The sequence below is a fragment of the Brassica rapa genome, chromosome A09 (genome assembly GCF_000309985.2).
Source record: "Brassica rapa cultivar Chiifu-401-42 chromosome A09, CAAS_Brap_v3.01, whole genome shotgun sequence".
In the NCBI taxonomy this organism is placed as follows: domain Eukaryota; kingdom Viridiplantae; phylum Streptophyta; class Magnoliopsida; order Brassicales; family Brassicaceae; genus Brassica; species Brassica rapa.
This window is the reverse complement of record NC_024803.2, coordinates 1,502,326-1,521,316: the sequence shown is the minus strand read 5'-3', so window position 1 is coordinate 1,521,316 and position 18,991 is coordinate 1,502,326. Positions and strand designations below refer to the sequence as shown.

At 35.7% G+C, this 18,991-nt stretch overlaps 4 protein-coding genes, 1 long non-coding RNA gene and 1 other non-coding gene across 8 annotated transcripts; 3 read left to right on the top strand and 3 right to left on the bottom strand.

The window, feature by feature from the left end:
* Positions 1–2,133: 2,133 nt before the first annotated feature.
* Positions 2,134–4,555, bottom strand: LOC103836813 (ribosome production factor 1). The gene is made up of 11 exons (XM_033279686.1): positions 4,228–4,555; positions 4,067–4,147; positions 3,874–3,969; positions 3,474–3,557; positions 3,307–3,376; positions 3,139–3,221; positions 2,978–3,057; positions 2,791–2,889; positions 2,616–2,703; positions 2,435–2,524; positions 2,134–2,309 (listed from the first exon to the last, which is right to left on the bottom strand). The coding sequence occupies exons 1-11, from the start codon at positions 4,465–4,467 to the stop codon at positions 2,271–2,273; spliced, it is 1,050 nt and encodes a 349-aa protein (XP_033135577.1). The 5' UTR covers positions 4,468–4,555; the 3' UTR covers positions 2,134–2,270.
* Positions 4,556–5,655: 1,100 nt separating this feature from the next.
* On the top strand, positions 5,656–8,310 carry LOC103836811 (pentatricopeptide repeat-containing protein At4g01570). Its single transcript, XM_009113106.3, has one exon. It carries the CDS (start codon positions 5,904–5,906, stop codon positions 8,244–8,246), a length of 2,343 nt encoding a protein of 780 aa, XP_009111354.1. The 5' UTR covers positions 5,656–5,903; the 3' UTR covers positions 8,247–8,310.
* On the bottom strand, positions 8,220–9,089 carry LOC103836812. The gene has a single exon (XM_009113107.3). It carries the CDS (start codon positions 8,696–8,698, stop codon positions 8,318–8,320), a length of 381 nt encoding a protein of 126 aa, XP_009111355.1. The 5' UTR covers positions 8,699–9,089; the 3' UTR covers positions 8,220–8,317.
* A 1,454-nt stretch (positions 9,090–10,543) lies between these two features.
* LOC117128797 lies at positions 10,544–10,683 on the top strand. The gene has a single exon (XR_004452189.1). It is a non-coding gene; the product is annotated as a small nucleolar RNA snoR138 (small nucleolar RNA).
* A 1,063-nt stretch (positions 10,684–11,746) lies between these two features.
* LOC103836810 (GEM-like protein 2) lies at positions 11,747–13,567 on the top strand. Its single transcript, XM_009113105.3, has 4 exons — positions 11,747–12,037; positions 12,170–12,271; positions 12,630–12,895; positions 13,122–13,567. Exons 1-4 carry the CDS (start codon positions 11,908–11,910, stop codon positions 13,302–13,304), a joined length of 681 nt encoding a protein of 226 aa, XP_009111353.1. The 5' UTR covers positions 11,747–11,907; the 3' UTR covers positions 13,305–13,567.
* A 1,614-nt stretch (positions 13,568–15,181) lies between these two features.
* On the bottom strand, positions 15,182–18,285 carry LOC108869601. 3 transcript variants are annotated; one of them, XR_001955943.2, is made up of 4 exons: positions 16,916–18,285; positions 16,761–16,817; positions 16,329–16,645; positions 15,182–15,574 (listed from the first exon to the last, which is right to left on the bottom strand). It is a non-coding gene; the product is annotated as an uncharacterized LOC108869601 (long non-coding RNA). The 3 variants fall into 3 exon arrangements; XR_004450864.1 differs by lacking the exons at positions 16,761–16,817; positions 16,916–18,285 and adding an exon at positions 15,964–16,067 and having other exon boundaries at positions 16,329–16,754; XR_004450863.1 differs by lacking the exons at positions 16,761–16,817; positions 16,916–18,285 and having other exon boundaries at positions 16,329–16,751.
* Positions 18,286–18,991: the final 706 nt, after the last annotated feature.

Sequence of the window (18,991 nt, the reverse complement as noted above, 5' to 3'; positions counted from 1 at the left end):
ATTAAGATATTTATGTATTTTTATATGGTATATAGTTTAATTTAAAATGATACATATATTTATATATCTTTTATTTTTGATACTTATTAAATGAGACTTTCAACTTATATTATTTTTTAATTATTTGTATCATGTCATAACAAATCTTTTAAATCATAGATCACAAAATTTGAATGTGAAACTTTTAACAGTTTTAGTAATTTATACTCATTTTTAAAAATTCAAAATATAATATATAAATAATTTTTTTAATTTTTATTATATGGTTACTATGATTGTTTAATTTATTTTAATAGGTTAAAATTAAAAAAATATAATTGTAATACACACTTATTTTTTATCAAATCTTTATTATTCAAAATCATTAATTGTCATATATACTTTAGCCACATTAGGAAATTCCGTAATCTTATTTAAGGAAATAATGAAGCACATTAATAATGTATTTATTGTAGTTTAATAAAAAGCTTATTATATATTTAGATGGACCAATCTATTTCTCTAAAGATTCTAAGAATCATTCTAGTGATGACACGTGGCTACAAAAAAAATGTTGCAATGCTTCTCAAATAATATATAGGGGATTATGCTCCCCAGTAATAAGGTTAAGCGAACTTTAGTTACTCCGAAAATATTTTTAATATATCCCCAGACACTAACAGATGAAACTGAAAACAGAAAAGAATAAAGAAAACAAAAGTTGTTTTCTCCAACGACAGCCGACAAAATAGATTTTCTGATGGTTCCTTATGGAAACTTTTGGGAACTTCGAATCCAAGTAGTTGTAATTGCAGATTTTGTTTTATCCAAAGATTTTTCGACTTTACTGTATATTCCGTTGTGTTTATATATTCTTAAGAATAGAAGGAAAAAGAATATTTATAGTAACTCTCGTGTTTCATTTTTCCTATTTTTCGTTTTTTTATTTTCTCTAATTTCCACTTTATTTGCTACTTTCATTTGTTCCAAAAGTTTCCAGTCACACTCTAAATAAATTTTAATTTTATCTCGATAATAGATTAGTATTGTTTTTGCTGTTAATGAAGAGTGTTAAATTATTGAGCGCTTTTGCTAAAAAAAGTTTGGGAAAATTGTTTTTTTAGAGCAAAAAAATGGTAACTATGTCCCTTTATACTAATCTATACTACTTTATGTCCCATTAGACTAATTTTTTTCAAAATGGCAGTAATGCCCTTAAAATTGTAATTTTTTATTCCTTTTTCGTTTTTTTTATTTTTTTGTTCCTTTTTCGTTTTTTTATTTTTTTAAAAAAAAATCGATTTTTTTTTTCAAAATATAAAAGTGAATATTCCCAAATATTTTGTTTCCATATTTTTAGGAACTGATTTCTTATCCGTAGAATACAACTAATATGTAGAAATCGGTTTCCACAGTTTTTTAGAATTATAGTAATGTTTAGATTTTGATTTCTACATGTTTTAGATTTATAGTAAATCTGTTGAAGTCGGTTTCTACGTGTTTTAGATTTATATTAATGTGTAGATTTTGATTTCTAAAGATTTTAGAACGATAGGTTAAGCGCGGAATGTGTATTCTAAATATTTTTAGAATACTCCTATTTACGTAGATCACGTATTCTAAACATTGTAGATTCAATGAAAAAAGTGGATTTCGTTTTCTACTTCGTAGAATGTCATTTCTACTTTATTTAGAACATAATATGAAAATTATAATTTTAACTTTTTTATAACTGGAAAAAATATCACTAAGTTCATATAGGTATTTTATCAAAAGTTACTATTTTTCCAATTTTTTTTTGTTTGTAAAACTATTTATTAAATTTATTTTCAAAAATATTAAAGGGTGTTATAGGAAAATATGACATAAAATATAGATTAGTCTAAAGGAACATAGTTACTATTTTTTAACCAAAAAAAAGTGATTGAACGCTCATTTTTAATTTGCAAGCATCTTCTGAAAAATATTCTTTTTCGGTACAGTCGTGGTAACAATAATGACGTAGGCCAAAACACGTCATTCCTTTTTTTTTTCTTTTTCTTTTATCGGCTATTATCATTAACTTTCTCTATATTTTTCGGTACCGTCGTCGTAACAATTATGATTACTTTCTCTAATATTAACCACCGTGGCTCGAATCAAACACAACCAAAATTGTTGAAATCTTGATGACTTATATTGAGAAGAAATGTGAAGTTCTGCAAGCAATGCAAGTAACCTACAGATTTGGTTTGGGGTAAAAACTTCAAACAGAAATAAACACAAAACTTGGGTGAAGACAGCAGCTTTCATCATAAGAAGAACCTCCTCCTGCTTGTGTCCATTTCAGGCTGTAATGAAAACACAAAACATGAAAGATAAAAAAAATTAAATACTTACCAAAACTCTTTAACTAACAACCGTATCAAAACAGATAATAATAATAATAATATAATCTTGTGGTGATTTGTTTTACCTTATGAACCCATTCAAACTCTCCGCCTTTGGTGTCAAAGGTCCCATGCTGTAACGTAACTAGCTTAAGCGTGAAACTAGGACCACATTCCTGCACATAGATTCCAACATTCATGGGATATATATATATAAACTGATAGATCCTAAACACAAAAGAGATGTGAATCTTTAGATATGCTAACCTGAAGACGAGGCTTCACTCTCTCTTTAGCAACACCGTCTTTCCCTTTGGCACCACTTTGTTTGTCTTCCTTTACGTCGAATATGTAACTACGCAAAAAAAAAAAAACAGAATTGCAATTTTGTTCAATACGTGTTTTAGGAGAACCTAGAAGAGTAGGGTGAAACTATGTTTACCGATGGTGTCTGAAAAATATAAAGTCACGCTGGTTGTGGAACGTTACAACTCTCCTACCACGGAAGTTAGGTTCTTGAGGAAAGAGTGACTGAAAAAACCTGAGGGAAAAAACAGAAACATAACATTACCCACAAGAGATCAAAGACAATAATGAACTCAACACCACTTTCAGACAATATAGTTTACCTCCCAACACGGTTTCCTAAACGAGTTGTGAAGTTATTTAAAACCAGCTCCGGTTCATGGCTTGTAGGGTTTCCATGGTTCTGCAATTAAAATCAACTACTCACTAATCCACACTCTTACTTGTAGAGAAGAGAAGACAAAATGTGTGTTTGGTAACATACCTTGATATCCTTCCTTAGAACAAGATTTGACAACTTGAAATGAGCAGTAGGACCGTTCGGCAAACCAATGATAAGGAGCGCATCTACATCATTTTTCCAAAAAAATTGAAACTAACCATATAAAGATTGATAACAGAACAATGTAACTCAAAAGAGTGAAAAGCTAACCAGGCTCTCTGCGATTAGTATGGACTACAATAAGAGATGTGTAATCTTTCTTCTTTGCGTACTCTACAATCTGCATAGCCATATATCTAAAAGGTTATACACTGATACACATATTTGCAAAGAGATGAACTTTCTACAAGAATTTTCCGAGACTAATATTAATTTACCTTCTTCAGATCGTAAGTTCCTCTCTTGCGATAATCAGAGTTCGGGATCACTGACTGTAACTCCGATATGAACGCAGGTCCTCTCTGCAATAACACATAAACGAATCAAAACAGGCCCAACACGATACTACATGAAGTAAAAACACACAACAAAACTACACAACGTGTTATGAGACAGTGGATGGTTATATTTTAACTTAGTATAAGTTTTGTCTCTGCAATGCACATATAACACATAAACGACTCAAAACAAACTACATAACTATACAACAGCTTTTGAGAGACAATGTGGTAGGTTATAGTATAAGTTCAGTCTCTGCAATGCACAGATAAAATACGCATACACGACAAAGCTATACAATCACTAATGCTTAGTTATGTCTTGAGCAAAAAGACTTACAGTGGAGTTGAAACGACATGTAGTGATCAAGACCTTAGGAGTAACCTCACGTCTCAGGACAGGATTAAACTCATCAGCATCGATATCCGCAAACAACTGCAATCATTGACAAAGACCAAAACTAGAATTGAGGATTAAACGAAACAAAGAACATGAAGAAGACTCCAAACACACAAAAAGTAGAAAACTTTACTTCTTCATCATCAGGTCTGCAAACAGTCTCATCAGCTTCTCTCGTATTCTCAATCGTCTTCGGCACCATCTTCTGCGGAGGCTGCAAGCGAAAACACGAAACGACGACGTTTTAGATTCCCAAAAATCAAATAACATTATCAAGATCTCGAGCTCGTTTACCTCTTCGCCAAGCTCGAGAGCTTGCTTCTCAGCAGCGTCACGAGCCTTGATCTTCTTCTGCTTCTCGACTTTCTTCTCGTGCTTCTGCTTCGCGTACACTTTGGCTCTCTTGTCTTTGTTCTTTATCATCGACGGTAGTATCACGTTCCTCCTCTCCGCCGTGTTGAAGCTCGGTCTTCCGCGAACTTCGGATTCCATTTCCTCTCCGTCTCCGTCGCCCTTCTTCCTCTTGAACCCCATTGTTTTACAGTCGATTGTGTCTTCTCTCTCGTTGTTTCGGTGGAAACGGCGAGCGAAAGGAAGAATGAAGACGACGGAGATAAGACCTTAGGGTTTATCGATTGAAAACTGAGAATCAATGGGCCTCAAAGTGAGCCCATTACTCTAGTTAAACGGGCCTGGTTTCTTAAAAAATAATTATTTGTCATTTGGGTATTAGATTCGGTTCAAATTGGTTGTTTCGGGTTTAGACTATAGTGTATTCTTTTCATAACCAATGCAAAATTTGGTTTGAGTAATATTCAGTTTGGTTTACTTCGGTTGCTCATATCCAAAGTAATTTTAGATTCATTTTGGATTACAGACTATTTTAAATAACTCATATGATATGATGTCAAAAAAAAAAACTCATATAAAATGTGGGCTTAATAATATAGAAACTACAACTTGATCCGTATGCCCATGCGAATTTTGATTTTTACCACTTTTGTATAAATGGTTTAATGATATTTTAAATATATAAATTATTTAGATACTTTTAGGTTCATGCGAAACTACCTGAACTTGGAAGAATCCGACTCAAACCTCGTTCAGAAATTTATAATATGCGAATTAAGTTTAATTTTAAAACTTAAATACTCTAATATCCCAAAAAAAATTGATTTGGTACTTGGATGGTCATGTATATCAGAAGCAAATAAAAAAAGAAAAATACTAGGATAGCACCAAACCAAGTTTTTGTTCGCAAAGTAGCACTCAAGGCTCAAAGTCATAAAAATAGGTTTCATTAAAGAAGTAAATATACACTTATACCCCTTGGGTTAATTAATCCAAACCTTAGGGTTTAGAGTTAAGGGGTGGGGTTTTGGAATTAGGGTTTAAAATTTTATAAAAAATAAATACTAAAATAAAAAATAAAAATTTTAAAAACAGTTTCAAAAAGTATTTTTAAATTATAAAAAGAAAATTCCAAAAAAAAAAATTAAAAAAAAAAATTTCAAAAAAAAATTATAAAAATTTCGAATCTGAAAACATATAATCTGAACTATAAAAAAATTTCTTTTTTTTAATTTTTTTTTTTAATTTTTTTTTATTTTTTTATTTTATTTTTATTTTATTTATTTTTATTTATTTTTATTTGTTTATTTAATTTTAAACCAAGGGTATTAAGGATATTTTACCCTTTAATAAATGTTATTTTTGTGACTTTCTCCTTCTAGTGCTATTTTTGAGACATAAACTTCAAAATGTGCTATTATTGACAATTGCCCAAATAAAAATTCTTTATAATATAGAAATGTAAGAACCATTTCTATATATTGATTGGTTTGATTCAGTTTTTTATTCGGTTTATTTCGGTTCAGTTTCAACACAACGGTACCGTTTTTCTGTTTGCTTTCATCTGTTCCGACATCAATCAGTTCACTTCTTCCCATCTGTTGTCGCTGTACAACGCGATGCGTCACGGAAGAGCAAGCGCCGCCGTATCATCCGCCCTTGCCGGCCTCCCTCAATCCAAAAACTCCCAATTCCCACAGCTCTGCAACATCCTCATCATCGCCTCTCTAACCAAAACCTTATCCCAATCCGGCACACGAAACCTCGACGCCAACACAACACCAATCTCAGAACCAATCGTCCTCCAAATCCTCCGCCGAAACTCCCTAGACCCCTCAAAGAAGCTCACCTTCTTCAAATGGTGTCTCTCCCTCCGTCCAGAGTACAAACACTCCTCCTCAGCTTACTCCCAGATCCTCCGCACCGTCTGCCGATCAGGTCTCCTCGGAGAAGTCCCCGATCTCCTGAACTCGATGAAGGAAGACAACATCAGCTTAGATCAAACAACGTCTAAAGTAGTTTTAGATTCTTTGATCCGTTCTGGTAAGTATGACTCAGCGTTGGGAGTTTTGGATTACATGGAGGAGGAGTCAGGAGGCTGCTTGAACGTATACGACTCTGTTCTCATCGCTCTGTTGAAGAAGAAGGAGCTCTCTCTTGCTCTTTCAATCTTCTTTAAGCTTCTAGAAGGTTCTTTAAGTTATCTCCCTGGTAACGTCGCTGCTAACAACCTCTTGGTTGGTTTAAGGAGAGCTGATATGAAGGAAGAGTTCAAAACGGTTTATGAAAAGCTAAAGGGGATAAAACGATTCCGTTTTGATACGTGCGGTTACAACATATGCATCCACGCGTTTGGCACATGGGGCGATTTGGAATCGTCCTTGAGTTTGTTTAAAGAGATGAACGATGATGCTGATATATGCACTTACAACAGTTTGATTCACGTGCTGTGTTTAGCTGGGAGAGTGAGAGATGCTTTAGCTGTGTGGGATGAGCTGAAAGTCTCTGGTCATGAGCCTGATAACTCCACGTACCGTGTGCTGATCCAAGGGTGTTGCAAGTCCTATCGTATGGACGATGCGATGAGGGTGTTTGGAGAGATGGAGTACAACGGGTTTGTTCCCGACACTGTTTTGTATAATTCTCTTCTAGACGGGACGTTTAAGGCGAGGAGAGTTGGTGAAGCGTGTGAGCTGTTTGAGAAGATGGTTCAGGAAGGGGTGAGAGCTTCTTGCTGGACTTACAATATTCTTATCGATGGGTTGTTTAGGAACGGGCGGGCGGAGGCTGGGTTTACTCTTTTTTGTGATTTGAAGAAGAAGAAGGGTCAGTTTGTGGATGGTGTTACTTTCAGTATCGTTGTGTTGCAGCTTTGTAGAGAAGGGAAGGTGGACGGTGCGGTGAAGCTGGTTGAGGAGATGGAAACGAGAGGGTTCTCTGTTGATTTGGTTACGATAAGTTCGCTTTTGGTCGAGTTTCATAGACAAGGGAGGTGGGATTGGAAAGAGAAGCTGATGAAGCACGTGAGGGAAGGGAGCTTGGTGCCTAATGTCTTGAGATGGAACGCTGGAGTTGAAGCTTCGATGAAACGGACTCAGAGTAAAGATAAAGATTACACTCCAATGTTCTTAAGTAAAGGAAGCTTCCTAGATATCATTAGCACGGTGAGTTCAAAAGAAGTAACACCTTTGGAAGAAGAAGATGATGATCCTTGGTCATCATCTCCGTACATGGACCGATTAGCCCACCAGGTGAACCAACCTAAGCCCTTGTTTGGTTTAGCCAGAGGGCAGAGAGTGGAAGCGAAGGCGGATTCTTTCGACGTCGACATGATGAACACCTTTTTATCTATTTACCTCTCCAAAGGTGATCTCAGCTTAGCCTGCAAGCTGTTCGAGATATTCAACGATATGGGGGTAACCAATCTCACCAGCTACACCTACAACTCGATGATGAGCTCCTTCGTCAAAAAGGGCTACTACGAAACCGCCCGCGGAGTCCTCGACCAAATGGGCGAGAACTTCTGCGCGGCGGACATCGCAACATACAACGTGATAATCCAAGGACTTGGTAAATTGGGAAGAGCGGACTTAGCAAGCGCGGTGCTCGAAAAACTAACAGAGCAAGGAGGGTATCTAGACATCGTGATGTACAACACATTGATCAACGCGCTGGGGAAAGCGAACAGGCTAGACGAAGCGACGAGACTGTTTGATCACATGAAGAGCAATGGGGTAAACCCCGACGTCGTGAGTTACAATACCATGATCGAAGTGAATAGTAAAGCGGGGAGGTTGAAAGAAGCCTACAAGTACTTGAAAGTGATGCTAGACGCAAACTGTTTGCCTAATCACGTAACGGACACGATCTTGGATTATCTAGGGAAAGAGATGGAGAAAGCTAGATTCAAGAAAGCTTCATTTGTACGGACCAAATCAAATAACGATCCTTCTTCATCTTAGTTTTTTTTTTCTTTTTGTAGTTTTCAATACAGGACAATAAATAAATAAAAATATATCAACAAAAGATTTTGTCAGAAGAGGCCCAAGAGAATAGAGAAGGCAAGAGCCACGAGCCAGACAATGTGGATCAAAAGCAGAGCTTGTCCTGGAACAGACAAACCAACGCCATTACCAACATCGCATGCACCTGGTTTTGAAACACGAACTCCGTGGCATAAAGCGTCTGCACAACCGCACCAATAAGTAACGCTGTCTTCGCCGCAAACCGGATCAGCCCTGAAACATTTAACCGGGCAAGAAACCGGTTTAGCCGTTGCGTTGCAGAATTGGCCGTTGATCTTCTCAGAAGGTAGTCGAATCTCTCCTTCCTTGATCATCTCTGTCGTCGATGAAACCAAAAGTAGGTTGAGAAGGATGAGAGAGAGGACCAGAGACGGCGAAAACGTCGACATTGCCGAGAATTTCGCCGGAGAATCTGTCAGAAACTTCTTTAAACCCCTATAATCAGAATGTGTGTTTTTCTTTTTACTTTTTTGATTTTGGGATTTTTTCTAAATAAGGGAAAGAATCTGAGAAATCTGGAAGAAGGAACGTTGTTTCCTCTATCTCTCTTTTTATTAAAGGAAACAACATAGGAATATTTCAAAACAAAAAGGAAAGAAAATATTTGACAGAGAAGAATTTCCCAAAAAAAGATAATTTTAACAACTATTTTATCTATATAAGTTGTAACATTACAAATAAGATATTAAAGATGCAACCAATTGCAAGTTTAAAAGAAATAAAATACAATGTAACACATAAAATAAATTTTGAAAAAGTTTTATTCTAAACCATCTCTTTCGATAATATAAGTGATCTAGACTAGTCACGTGTTGCCACGTGTCGGTCCTGTGTCTCTGGCGATGCCAAAATATTAATTTTCCAATGGCCAGGATTCAAACCCAGGTAGTGGTACTCACCGCTGTAAACCATTTACCACTAGAGCTAGAAGCCCCGGTTGCATTCATAAATCACAGATAAGATTACCTTTAGTAATTATACATTCGATGAAATTCCAGCGGTTTTCATAGAAATTGTTTCTAGAGCAAAGCCGTTGGAATAGGGTCATTACCACTTGAATCTGAATTCAACATAAATATATTGATTGTCTCGTCGTCGATCATGGCTACGAATTCCATGTCAGAGATGACAACAACGAATTAAGAGAACAAGTGGTCAACATCCAAAAAGTTGTGAGTGGTTCTGCAACTTTTTTCCATTAGAGAAACACAAAGAAAAAGTTCCAAAAGAGAAACTGGAGATGCCATTATGGAACCAAAATTTGTCTTTAAAAAATAAAGTCAACACTCTTGGATGAAAATTGTAGAGAAAAAAATAGATGAAACATTGTGGACCTTGTTGATCCAACGACTTTGTTTTGGCTTGAGGAACTGGATCGTGGACATAGCTGCAGTATCAAAGATGCTGGCCGGAAACTGGTCTGTTGTGCTACTAGCCATATAAAACCTAAGTACTTTAGTCAAATTTCATACATGGCTTAGTTAGGAGTCAAACATCAATTCTGATCTGTAAAGTCTGGTTCAATTAAACTCCGGGTTAGTATGCCCATAGCTAAACCGGGTTTTGGTGGTTTAGTTAAGTGATCAGAACGATGACGTTTTGATAAGTGGAAAACACGTGTACAAGAGGTGGTTACACGTTAAAGATGACGTTGAGAAGGTTGTTACGATCATCGAGAAACAGAGTGAAAAGATCAGAGAGAGTTCTGGCGATCAGATCAGAGAAAGAGAGAGCTCGAGCCGTCGTGTAGAAGAAGCTTGGGAAGCATCACACCTCAGGGTATAGGAGGTAGATCGATTACACGTTGTAAGTCGATCACATACTCTGTTCTCAGCTCGATTGAGATCTCCGGATCACGTATCTTGTTTCATACGTTGTAGATCGCCATTGTTGATTGTGTTGAAGCTCTCTGAAGCATAATAAAACGCGCCGAGGGACGTTCTTTCCCTCTCCTGTGAGTAGATCAGCGAACACAGGGTTAACAAAGTCGTGCCATCTTGTTCTTGCTTTACTTGACGATTAAACCTGAATCGATAGTATTCTAGGTTGAACTGACCAAGATCTTGAGCTCAAATCGGTTTAAAACTCTACATGATCCATCAAATACTTTTCTGTATTTCTTTTGAGGAGCTTCTGATTTTTTTTTCCTGCAAATCAAGTTTCTTCCCAAAAATCTTCAGACATTAATTCTCACTGTTTTGTGTTTATATTGACATGATGAGTATGTAATGTGTATAGCCTCGAAGGTGGAATATAGGAACACCTTCTGGTTCAGACAGAGGCTTATATCAAAACTCGAATCAGATTGGAGAGGGTGAAAATGCTTTTTACCCATCGAAATCTTCTTCCTTTTCTTGGATAGATTCGAATATCTGTTGAAACTGAATTTTGCAATTCCAGATTGCTATGTAAATGGCATTGATGAGTCCCGTACATTAAATACTTGAGGCGAAACCAGGGACGGACGTACTCAAGACGGTATGGGGTCACGTGCCCCCTACTGATTTTTGTTTTTTCTTAAATAGCACAAGTTGATTTGATTAAATATGGTTAGTTTACTGAAGGAAATTGAAAATGTGCCCCCATCAGAACATTTGTTTTGCTGTTTTTAATATTGTGCCCCCGGTTAAAAACATTTCTAGATCCGCCCCTGGGCGAAACAGAGACTCTTACTAGCAAAAAATCAAGTATAAAAGGAATACAGAAGCCTAAACTCTGAATGAATTCAATGTAATTAGCGACAAAAAAAAACACATTCTTGAATCAGAGCTTGGGACATTCTTCGAATGCGATGTCATTTGATTCCATAGTTAATTTTTTGATATCGATCTTAGACATTTATATCAAAAGTTTATGAAACTATTTCGATTGATATGCATGTTGGTGGAAAAAAAAGATATGCATATTGGTGGTGATGTTATACTTTCGAACATAGTTGTACATTCGTCTTTTGTACCTTAGGTTTGTCTACGGATACATGGAGATGTATTAATAATTTAATATGATGGGACAATAAGAAATATTCCACGTGTACTTTCTCAAACAAACTTGGTAGACTTTACAAAACTATGTTATGTTTAGCTCTCTAATAATCTACATAGAACGGGTGTCAATCCTATGTAGCTATCAGTCACTCCTCTTGCCTACATGAAATCTTTGTTGTGATTGTGATAATATTTCTCAAATAAGAACGTGAAATTCAAAACAGGTTTGTGAAACCGTAATATTCATTTATTCCCAGCAAATATAGAATAAGAACCTGATCACCAAAAGAATGAGTAAATTAGCTAAATATACTAACAAAGGTGGGATATCATTGAATGGGGGGAAAATGGTAATGTTGGGGGGAAGAAAATTGGAGGGATATAGGGTATGGAGTGCAAATAGGGAAAAAGTGGTGTGTAGGGAGTACAAATTCTCAAAGAATAATTACATTACCACGGCACCGTCCATTGAGAATTAATCAATGTTATCACTTATCAGAATCTTTTTTTTAAAACAGCTAATAAAAGTTCAATAGCGTACAACCCACGAGCCTCCGATCTATATTAACCTCACATATATCGTACCCTTTTACGTACCATCATAAGGTAACATCATGAATCCACAATACAAGACCGTGAACGAGAAAGACTCGACGGTTAAGCATAAGAACATCGGTCAGGGCGGTCGTAATAACTACAATCCTTACGTCCAGACTACTACACCTACCTCGGCTTCTGATAAGAGTAAGCAAAAATTGTAAAATGTAATTACTGCTTATATGAGTATGTGTCATAGTTAATCACCCATTAATCAGTGATGTTCGATTATATAAAGGTTGATACTGATATTATGATATATATGATGGATCGATATAGGGTCTAAAGATAAGATTCTTGAGGTGTTGAATCGGTGCGGGAAGAAAGTGGAGCAGGTGACTCGTAAGGCAGAATCATTCGCCGACGGTTTGAAAGACCACCGTACGTGACCTTTTCATATATTTCCTTCTTTAAGTCAATGCCATAAAAAGGTTTCTTAAATTAAGTTGTCAGTTTATTTTTAAAGTAGGTGTATATATTACAAAAATATTGATCATTTGTTTTTTTTTTATAAAAAATCCCCCTAATTAGATATTATATTAATCAATTCTACATCTAGTTTATTAGTGGGAAAATGTGAATTTTATAGAGTTTCGGATGATTTGATTTGATTTATTGAACTAAGTTTAACTTTGGTTTCGTCTACCGGATTTGGTTTGGGTTGTGTTAGTTTTATCTTTGAAGTTGCACAAAAACTAAATCATCCCTGTATGTTTTTGACGAGACTGGACATGAACAGTGAAGTTTAGTCCTAGCCTAAGTGATGCAGCAAGGGCTAGGCTTGCTCAAGGCACTAAAATATTGGTTGAAGGAGGACCATACAGAGTGTATCAAAGAGAGTTTGGTCTCTTAGCCGCAGAGAAACTCTTGGACTCGTTCGTTTGCTACATATCGACCACTTCAGGACCAGTGACCGGAGTGTTATACATTTCAAATAGAAGGATCACTTTTTGTAGCGACTATGCTATCCGCAGTCCTTCCAGCGGTGTTCCAGCTTATTATAAGGTCAGACTATACGACTCTTTAATGTTTCATTTTTTTTTTTTTTTTTTTTTTTTTGCTAAAAGGTAAATATCATTAAAATAAAGGTTCAGATTTTACAAAATAAGATCTAAGATTTGTTACACCTTGGCAAAAAAAAGGAAAAAAACAAGGTAGTAACAAGATTTTAGTCCATAGTAAACCAATCAGTAGTACTAATAAAAATGTGATGTTTCTAATATATTGTTAGGTGGTGATGGAGTTGGAAAAGATAAGGAGCGTTAATTCATCATCTAACGTGTTGAAGCCAAGCGAGAGGTATGTGCATGTGGTGACGCAAGATGGGTTTGAGTTTTGGTTCATGGGCTTCGTCTCCTACATGGATGCTTTCAGTTGTCTCAATAAAGCTCGGTTTAAATACCATGCATCGTAATTCTGTTGTGTAAACCAAGTTCTGAGACCTTTTGTTATCACTAATAAGTCTATGACTCACAATTCTAAGTTGTCTACACGGCATATATAACTTGTAGGAATTTGGGTCCTTATGGTGTGTGTCTAGTCATCAAAGATTGATTTACACAAAGTAGTAACTTGTTCATGGTCGTTTTTAATGAGTGCGGTCTTAGATACTTTGAATGTGTGTAATATACATTTCTTCTAGATCATCATCTATATATCCATCCGTTAAAGCTTTAATTATTCACTCAAATTTATAAAAGTAGTTTGCAATATAATATGTTTTTATATATGTGAAATATAATTTTGATAATATTATTAAAACTAGGTCCGTGTCCGCCCTACGGGCGGATAATGTGGTGATGTATTTTTCTTTTTAGTTTATACAAAGAACTTACAAAGTTTGATAAATTTGTCCACCCTATGCAATTTCATTTGATAAATTTGCCCTAAAGAACTTACAAAGTTTTTGAACTTGGGAAGTAGGGAGTGATCTTGTTATCCTTTTATTAATGTTTTTTTTTTGATGATTTCCTTTGGCCAAAAGCTATATTTACAACACATTTTTCATGTAAGTTCAATATCTTGATAAAATTTTAGAGGCAAAGAATTTTGAATATATGAAAAGAGAGTGAAAAAGAAATCATACATATTGATCTGAAGGGTTTGTGGTTTTATTTTTATTTTTTGTCGGGGATTTATTTAGATATTACAATTATGAGAAAGATTACAAAGACGATTCGATAACCGACAATACTACCTGCCTTATGAGGATCTACGCCTAACTGCATCATTTGAGCCGTCCTATGAAGATCACGTCTGACCGGATTTACTTGCACCATGTTGAGAAACTCTTGTAAGCCTTTCTTCCGTAATCGCATAATTGTTGAATAAATCGCTTGCTCCGGGAATTGAAACCTGGATTTCCTGTGCAATCTGCAAGAAATTGCATAGTCTGGGATTTGAACCCCAGACCTGGGTGTAGAAGTCCTTAAACCATAACCACTGGGTTTGTGGTTTTATTTAGAGAAGCAAAAAAATCATAAGAACGCATGCCGGCAATATAACTTTAAAAAATAACATTGGGTATGAAACTAACATTAAGAAATCTAAAAAACCTTCAAATTAATACTAAACCTAGCGACCAAGCATTTTTTAAAAAGTTAAAAGTAATACACACGAAGGTATGTTCGCTTGTCGAGTGTAGAAGATCGTACCCATATGGAATACTTTGTAGACATAAAAGGAAAATTTATGATGGTTCGAGTTAGGCGAGTACTTGATTTCAGACCTCTGGAAACAGACTTACTTTTCATATGCTTATTTGAAAAAAAAATACGTGTAAGCTTATTCCTTGTCTTTATTCTCTGCATCAGCAATGTAAAAAAATATATGAGGTTTGATGTTAATGAGAGGCAAGGGAGAAATCTGAGACAAATTACTTGAGAAATGCCTACTACGTGAAGAGGTTTTAATGTTTATTCTGATAATTCTTTCGTAAGGCATCATCATTACATGTAATTGTGTGTCTAATATATTGTAAAGATATATTAAAATAAAATAAATTTGAAAATAGCAAAATGAATATATGGAAGATACATTGTATGTGAACATAAATATTTTGAGCTACTTATGCGTTTTTCTTTCTCGTGTTGATGGATAAGCAAAAACGAAATTATATATTCAAGGATATGTTCCACTAAATTAGTTATGATTTTACATATGTTTGAATAAACGTTTCATGTAGACTATGAAGCTTAGAAGCAGTCATCGTGGTAGCCCAAATAAATAAAAACTTAACTACCTAGGCCAATCCTATAAACTATTAACGTGAGCTTTTGAAGTAGTAAACTGTAAACTGTAAATAAGTGATGATTAAAACTTCAGAACGAATATCATCGTTCCTAGAACAAAACACTCAACCAAACGGAAAGGTAGAAAGTAGAGTCATCTAATACCAGTAAAAAAATACATTGGTCTGGATCTACCTTAATTTTTATAATTATTTAAAAGAAATGAAATATTAAAGAAAGAATAATGAGTACGCGAATACGACTGTAAATATTGATGTCCTGACTGTGTAAATTAAGTTGTTAGCTTGGTATTACACACTCTTGTTAATTTATTTTTTATTAGCTTCGCAGATTCTTTGCCTCCCAACCAGGTGAGGTACTGACTGATCAATCAAATTTTCGTAGCAGCACCAGCTTGGCTTCTGCATCATGCACGCAACAGAGAGCTAGCACCCTGTATCCTATTAGCCGGTGGAAACTCATTAGTTACATTATGCATATATATATAACTCAATGATAGGATAACATAAGTGTATGTCACTCTCAAATTTCCACCTTCAGTGGCAGCCCATATCTACAACAGGGGATACTGACATATTCATGATTGCTAAGAAGTTAATGGAAGTAGGTCAAACTAACTTCTAGCGAATTAAAACTAATCGTTCACAGTTCATGTTCAAAAACATGACATAAGGAATTGATCCCTGCAAATGAGAAAAACGACAACTCAAGAATGTTCTGGAAGCTATTGGACACACTGCAAATTATTTAAGATCCAAACCTATTAAAAAAACTTATGGAGCAGACAGAGATTTTAATTCACATATGATCGGCACAACTTACATGATATATGATTTCTATGGAACCGAGATAAAGTCTCTAAACCAAACTAAGCCATTCCTGCACAGAGAGAGTGGGATATATCCCTCTAAGAACTTGTCACTTACCTAAAACCCAATAGACATGTACAATTCTATATCAGAAATGAGTTTTTGCAACCAAAAAGCTACTCTATGATAATATTTCAAGAGGAAAACAAATCTGAAGCATACACATGACTCTAAATCACAGTTCTACTCTGGCTAAGAGCCTAAGAAAGATACATTAAGTCAAACAAAATTGTACTCATTCACCTGAAAATTAGCAAGTCTTAGTTCATCAGTCACATAGATTTGGGGAAGAGTAGGTTTGAGAAGAGAAATGTTTACCATCTTGGAAAGAAGATGTTTGTTTGTTACACAACTTCTAACTGTTGTTTTTTGCATTGAAAAAGAATGTGGTACAGTTCTCAACTCTGATCTCATGGTGACCTCAACATGAATATTCAATCACGATCTCATGTTGATCGTGATCAAAAGGAAGACTCATGGTGTTTACAACATCTGCATGAAGAGTCAACGTACAAGCAATGATCATATATAATAAATCTAATTAAGATAACTCACGACAAAGCCTCTACGAACGTGAGAGCCTTTGCCTTCCTCGCCACATCGTCTTCGGTCAAGAAGCAACTGCCTCTATCCCCCTGTATATTTAATTATCTCTGACTTATCAAGCTGACTCAAAAGAACATTATCACGACTTGCAGACTTAAGAATCATGTCGTCTTTTCATTTCACTGATTTGTTCTTCTTTACTACCTTCGACGCGTCGGCTAAGATGTTCCTATCCGTGACGCTCGCGCATGGAATCAAACTCTGATAAGATAGAGATTACAATTTGGTTAATATACTACACAAGGGAAAGAGCAAGAGGTTAGAGTAAAAGGTATGATCGGATGCGTCACAGGGAGTACCAATGTCAAAAATCATATTTGAGATGAAACACCGAAATATCTAATTCATTGTCGGAGGAGGTATCGTGCAGCGGTAGCGGCCACATTTGGTTTCCCTATCGGGGAGTTCGACTATACGAAGTTCTGAACCATCTTCCCAAAACAAACAAAAACTGGCTCGAACTCCGTCACATCGAGGAATGGTTTCTCGGAGATTGAACAACTAAACACATTAGTAAACAGCCGATGATGAAATAGACGCTTGAGGACAGATTGAGCATTGGTTGCATGTTGACTCCGGCTGGATCTTTGACAGTGACGATGACAATGATCTTCATGGATCTTCATCGCTCTCCCATTGTTGTCGCTGAGGTACTTTGTTGCGTCCGCCACATACGACGATCCATGAGAAAGTTCTATGAATCTCGCGATCTTCTCGTTTCTCCTTTGTACCTCCGCCGCGGTTCTCTGGTTCTCAGACGGAGGTTGAGCCGGCGACGGCAAGGTTTTCTGCGGCAAGCCTCCATCACGATAAAGATTCATCAAACGTAGTAAACAGAGAAGAGGAAGAGAAAGGGGATCGAAGATCGATTTTGATAAATTAGGGTTGATTCTTCGCGAAAAAGGGAAAGGGGACTTCAGCGCTCACGGGCTTCCAGGGCTTTTCTATTCCGAACATTATCGAGCCTGTAGAATGCGAGGCCCAAATGATACGCCCGGAGCGTCTGACGTGGCGAATATCTAATCTTTTATTGGTTGATTTTTTATGCTGACGTGGACAGGTTCAATGGAGCTCATATATAATATAGATTTTTAGTCGGCCCAGTTGTTTGCCTTAAAAATTTTTATATTGAACGTGTATAAATTTTAAAAAATTTAAAAATTAAAGGGGTATTATTGAGAAGTCATCAATATGATTTTAATGTATGTATACGTAAACACAAATCATAAATGCAGAATCATTAGCCAGTATATCTGTGTTTACAGACCATTGTAAATTTGAATGATGATACTAAATTTTGTATTTGATTTTTCCATAACTTTTTTTGCCAAGTTTTTTAAATTTGCGAAATGATTTATGTAGAGTAATATTGGACCAAGTTTTTTTCTTAAGAATCTAAACCTCTACCGAGAAATGTAACCGGTAAGGATAGTTCCAATAATTTAAAGTAAATGGGAGGAGTCTTAAATGAAACCAAGATTGAAAAACAATCCGTATCTATGGGTTTTGTATTGTTGATGAACTCAATTGTAGGAAGGTAAATGTTGTGATCAAAATGAAGAAACTGGGTGAGGGGAGTGTGTGGTGGGGATGGAGTAGCCATTCCTATCTGTTACTTCCTTCTTCATACGCACCTGCAGTGTGTTTTTTTGGTTAATTTATTTGACCTTTTTGGCTGCGAGATTATATAACCCATATATTTCAAGTAAACGTAAGTCAGAACGTCTGCTGTTCTGTTTTGAATAATGTTCAAGCGTTTTTTTTTGTTTTCCAGGGCAGTTGCTACACGTTGTTACATTTTAATGTTAAAACGTTGAAGTCTTTATTTGCCTATATTTATTACGAATGAGAACTTTGTTAACGGATGAGTAAGAGCATCTCCAATGTAAAAGTGAAAATTGAGTAAAATTACTACAATCCTACTCCATTTCCCACTCTATAATGGAGGGATGAACAAAAAAAAATAGATTACTCCATTTATGAAGTAAATTTCATTATAGAGTGAGATATAGAGTTGGGTTGGAGCATTCCTTACTCCATATTTACTTTTACACCATTTTAGAGGAAAAAATGGAGTAGGGATGGAGATGCCCTAAATAAACGACGTATAGTCAGTTGTTTCTATGATCGCCGGGTTAGAGGGCTGAGTAATTAAGGCATGCGACCTATTACTGGCGTCGTTATGTGAAGCTCATATGTTTGTAAAATAAAATGGTTTCTCCGTTCATTTGATTGGCATAGGTGGTTTAAGCTAAGTATTAAAAAATCTGATTAGGATTATGAAAGTAAATAACCTTTTTTAGAGTTTGGGATTAAAATAAAAGAGGAATTTTGAATCACATCACATTTGTTCAGCCTATTAGAAATGAAACATG

Excerpts from the sequence above, each read along its gene's own strand:
- LOC103836812 (XM_009113107.3), bottom strand. The coding sequence starts at position 8,698 with ATGTCGACGTTTTCGCCGTCTCTGGTCCTCTCTCTCATCCTTCTCAAC.
- LOC103836810 (XM_009113105.3), top strand. The coding sequence starts at position 11,908 with ATGAATCCACAATACAAGACCGTGAACGAGAAAGACTCGACGGTTAAG. Across the intron at positions 12,038-12,169 it reads TACCTCGGCTTCTGATAAGA|GGTCTAAAGATAAGATTCTT; the intron begins GTAAGCAAAAAT and ends GGATCGATATAG. Across the intron at positions 12,896-13,121 it reads GTGTTCCAGCTTATTATAAG|GTGGTGATGGAGTTGGAAAA; the intron begins GTCAGACTATAC and ends ATATATTGTTAG.
- LOC103836811 (XM_009113106.3), top strand. The coding sequence starts at position 5,904 with ATGCGTCACGGAAGAGCAAGCGCCGCCGTATCATCCGCCCTTGCCGGC.
- LOC103836813 (XM_033279686.1), bottom strand. The coding sequence starts at position 4,467 with ATGGGGTTCAAGAGGAAGAAGGGCGACGGAGACGGAGAGGAAATGGAA. Across the intron at positions 3,377-3,473 it reads GAACTTACGATCTGAAGAAG|ATTGTAGAGTACGCAAAGAA; the intron begins GTAAATTAATAT and ends ATGGCTATGCAG. Across the intron at positions 3,058-3,138 it reads TTCTAAGGAAGGATATCAAG|AACCATGGAAACCCTACAAG; the intron begins GTATGTTACCAA and ends TTTTAATTGCAG.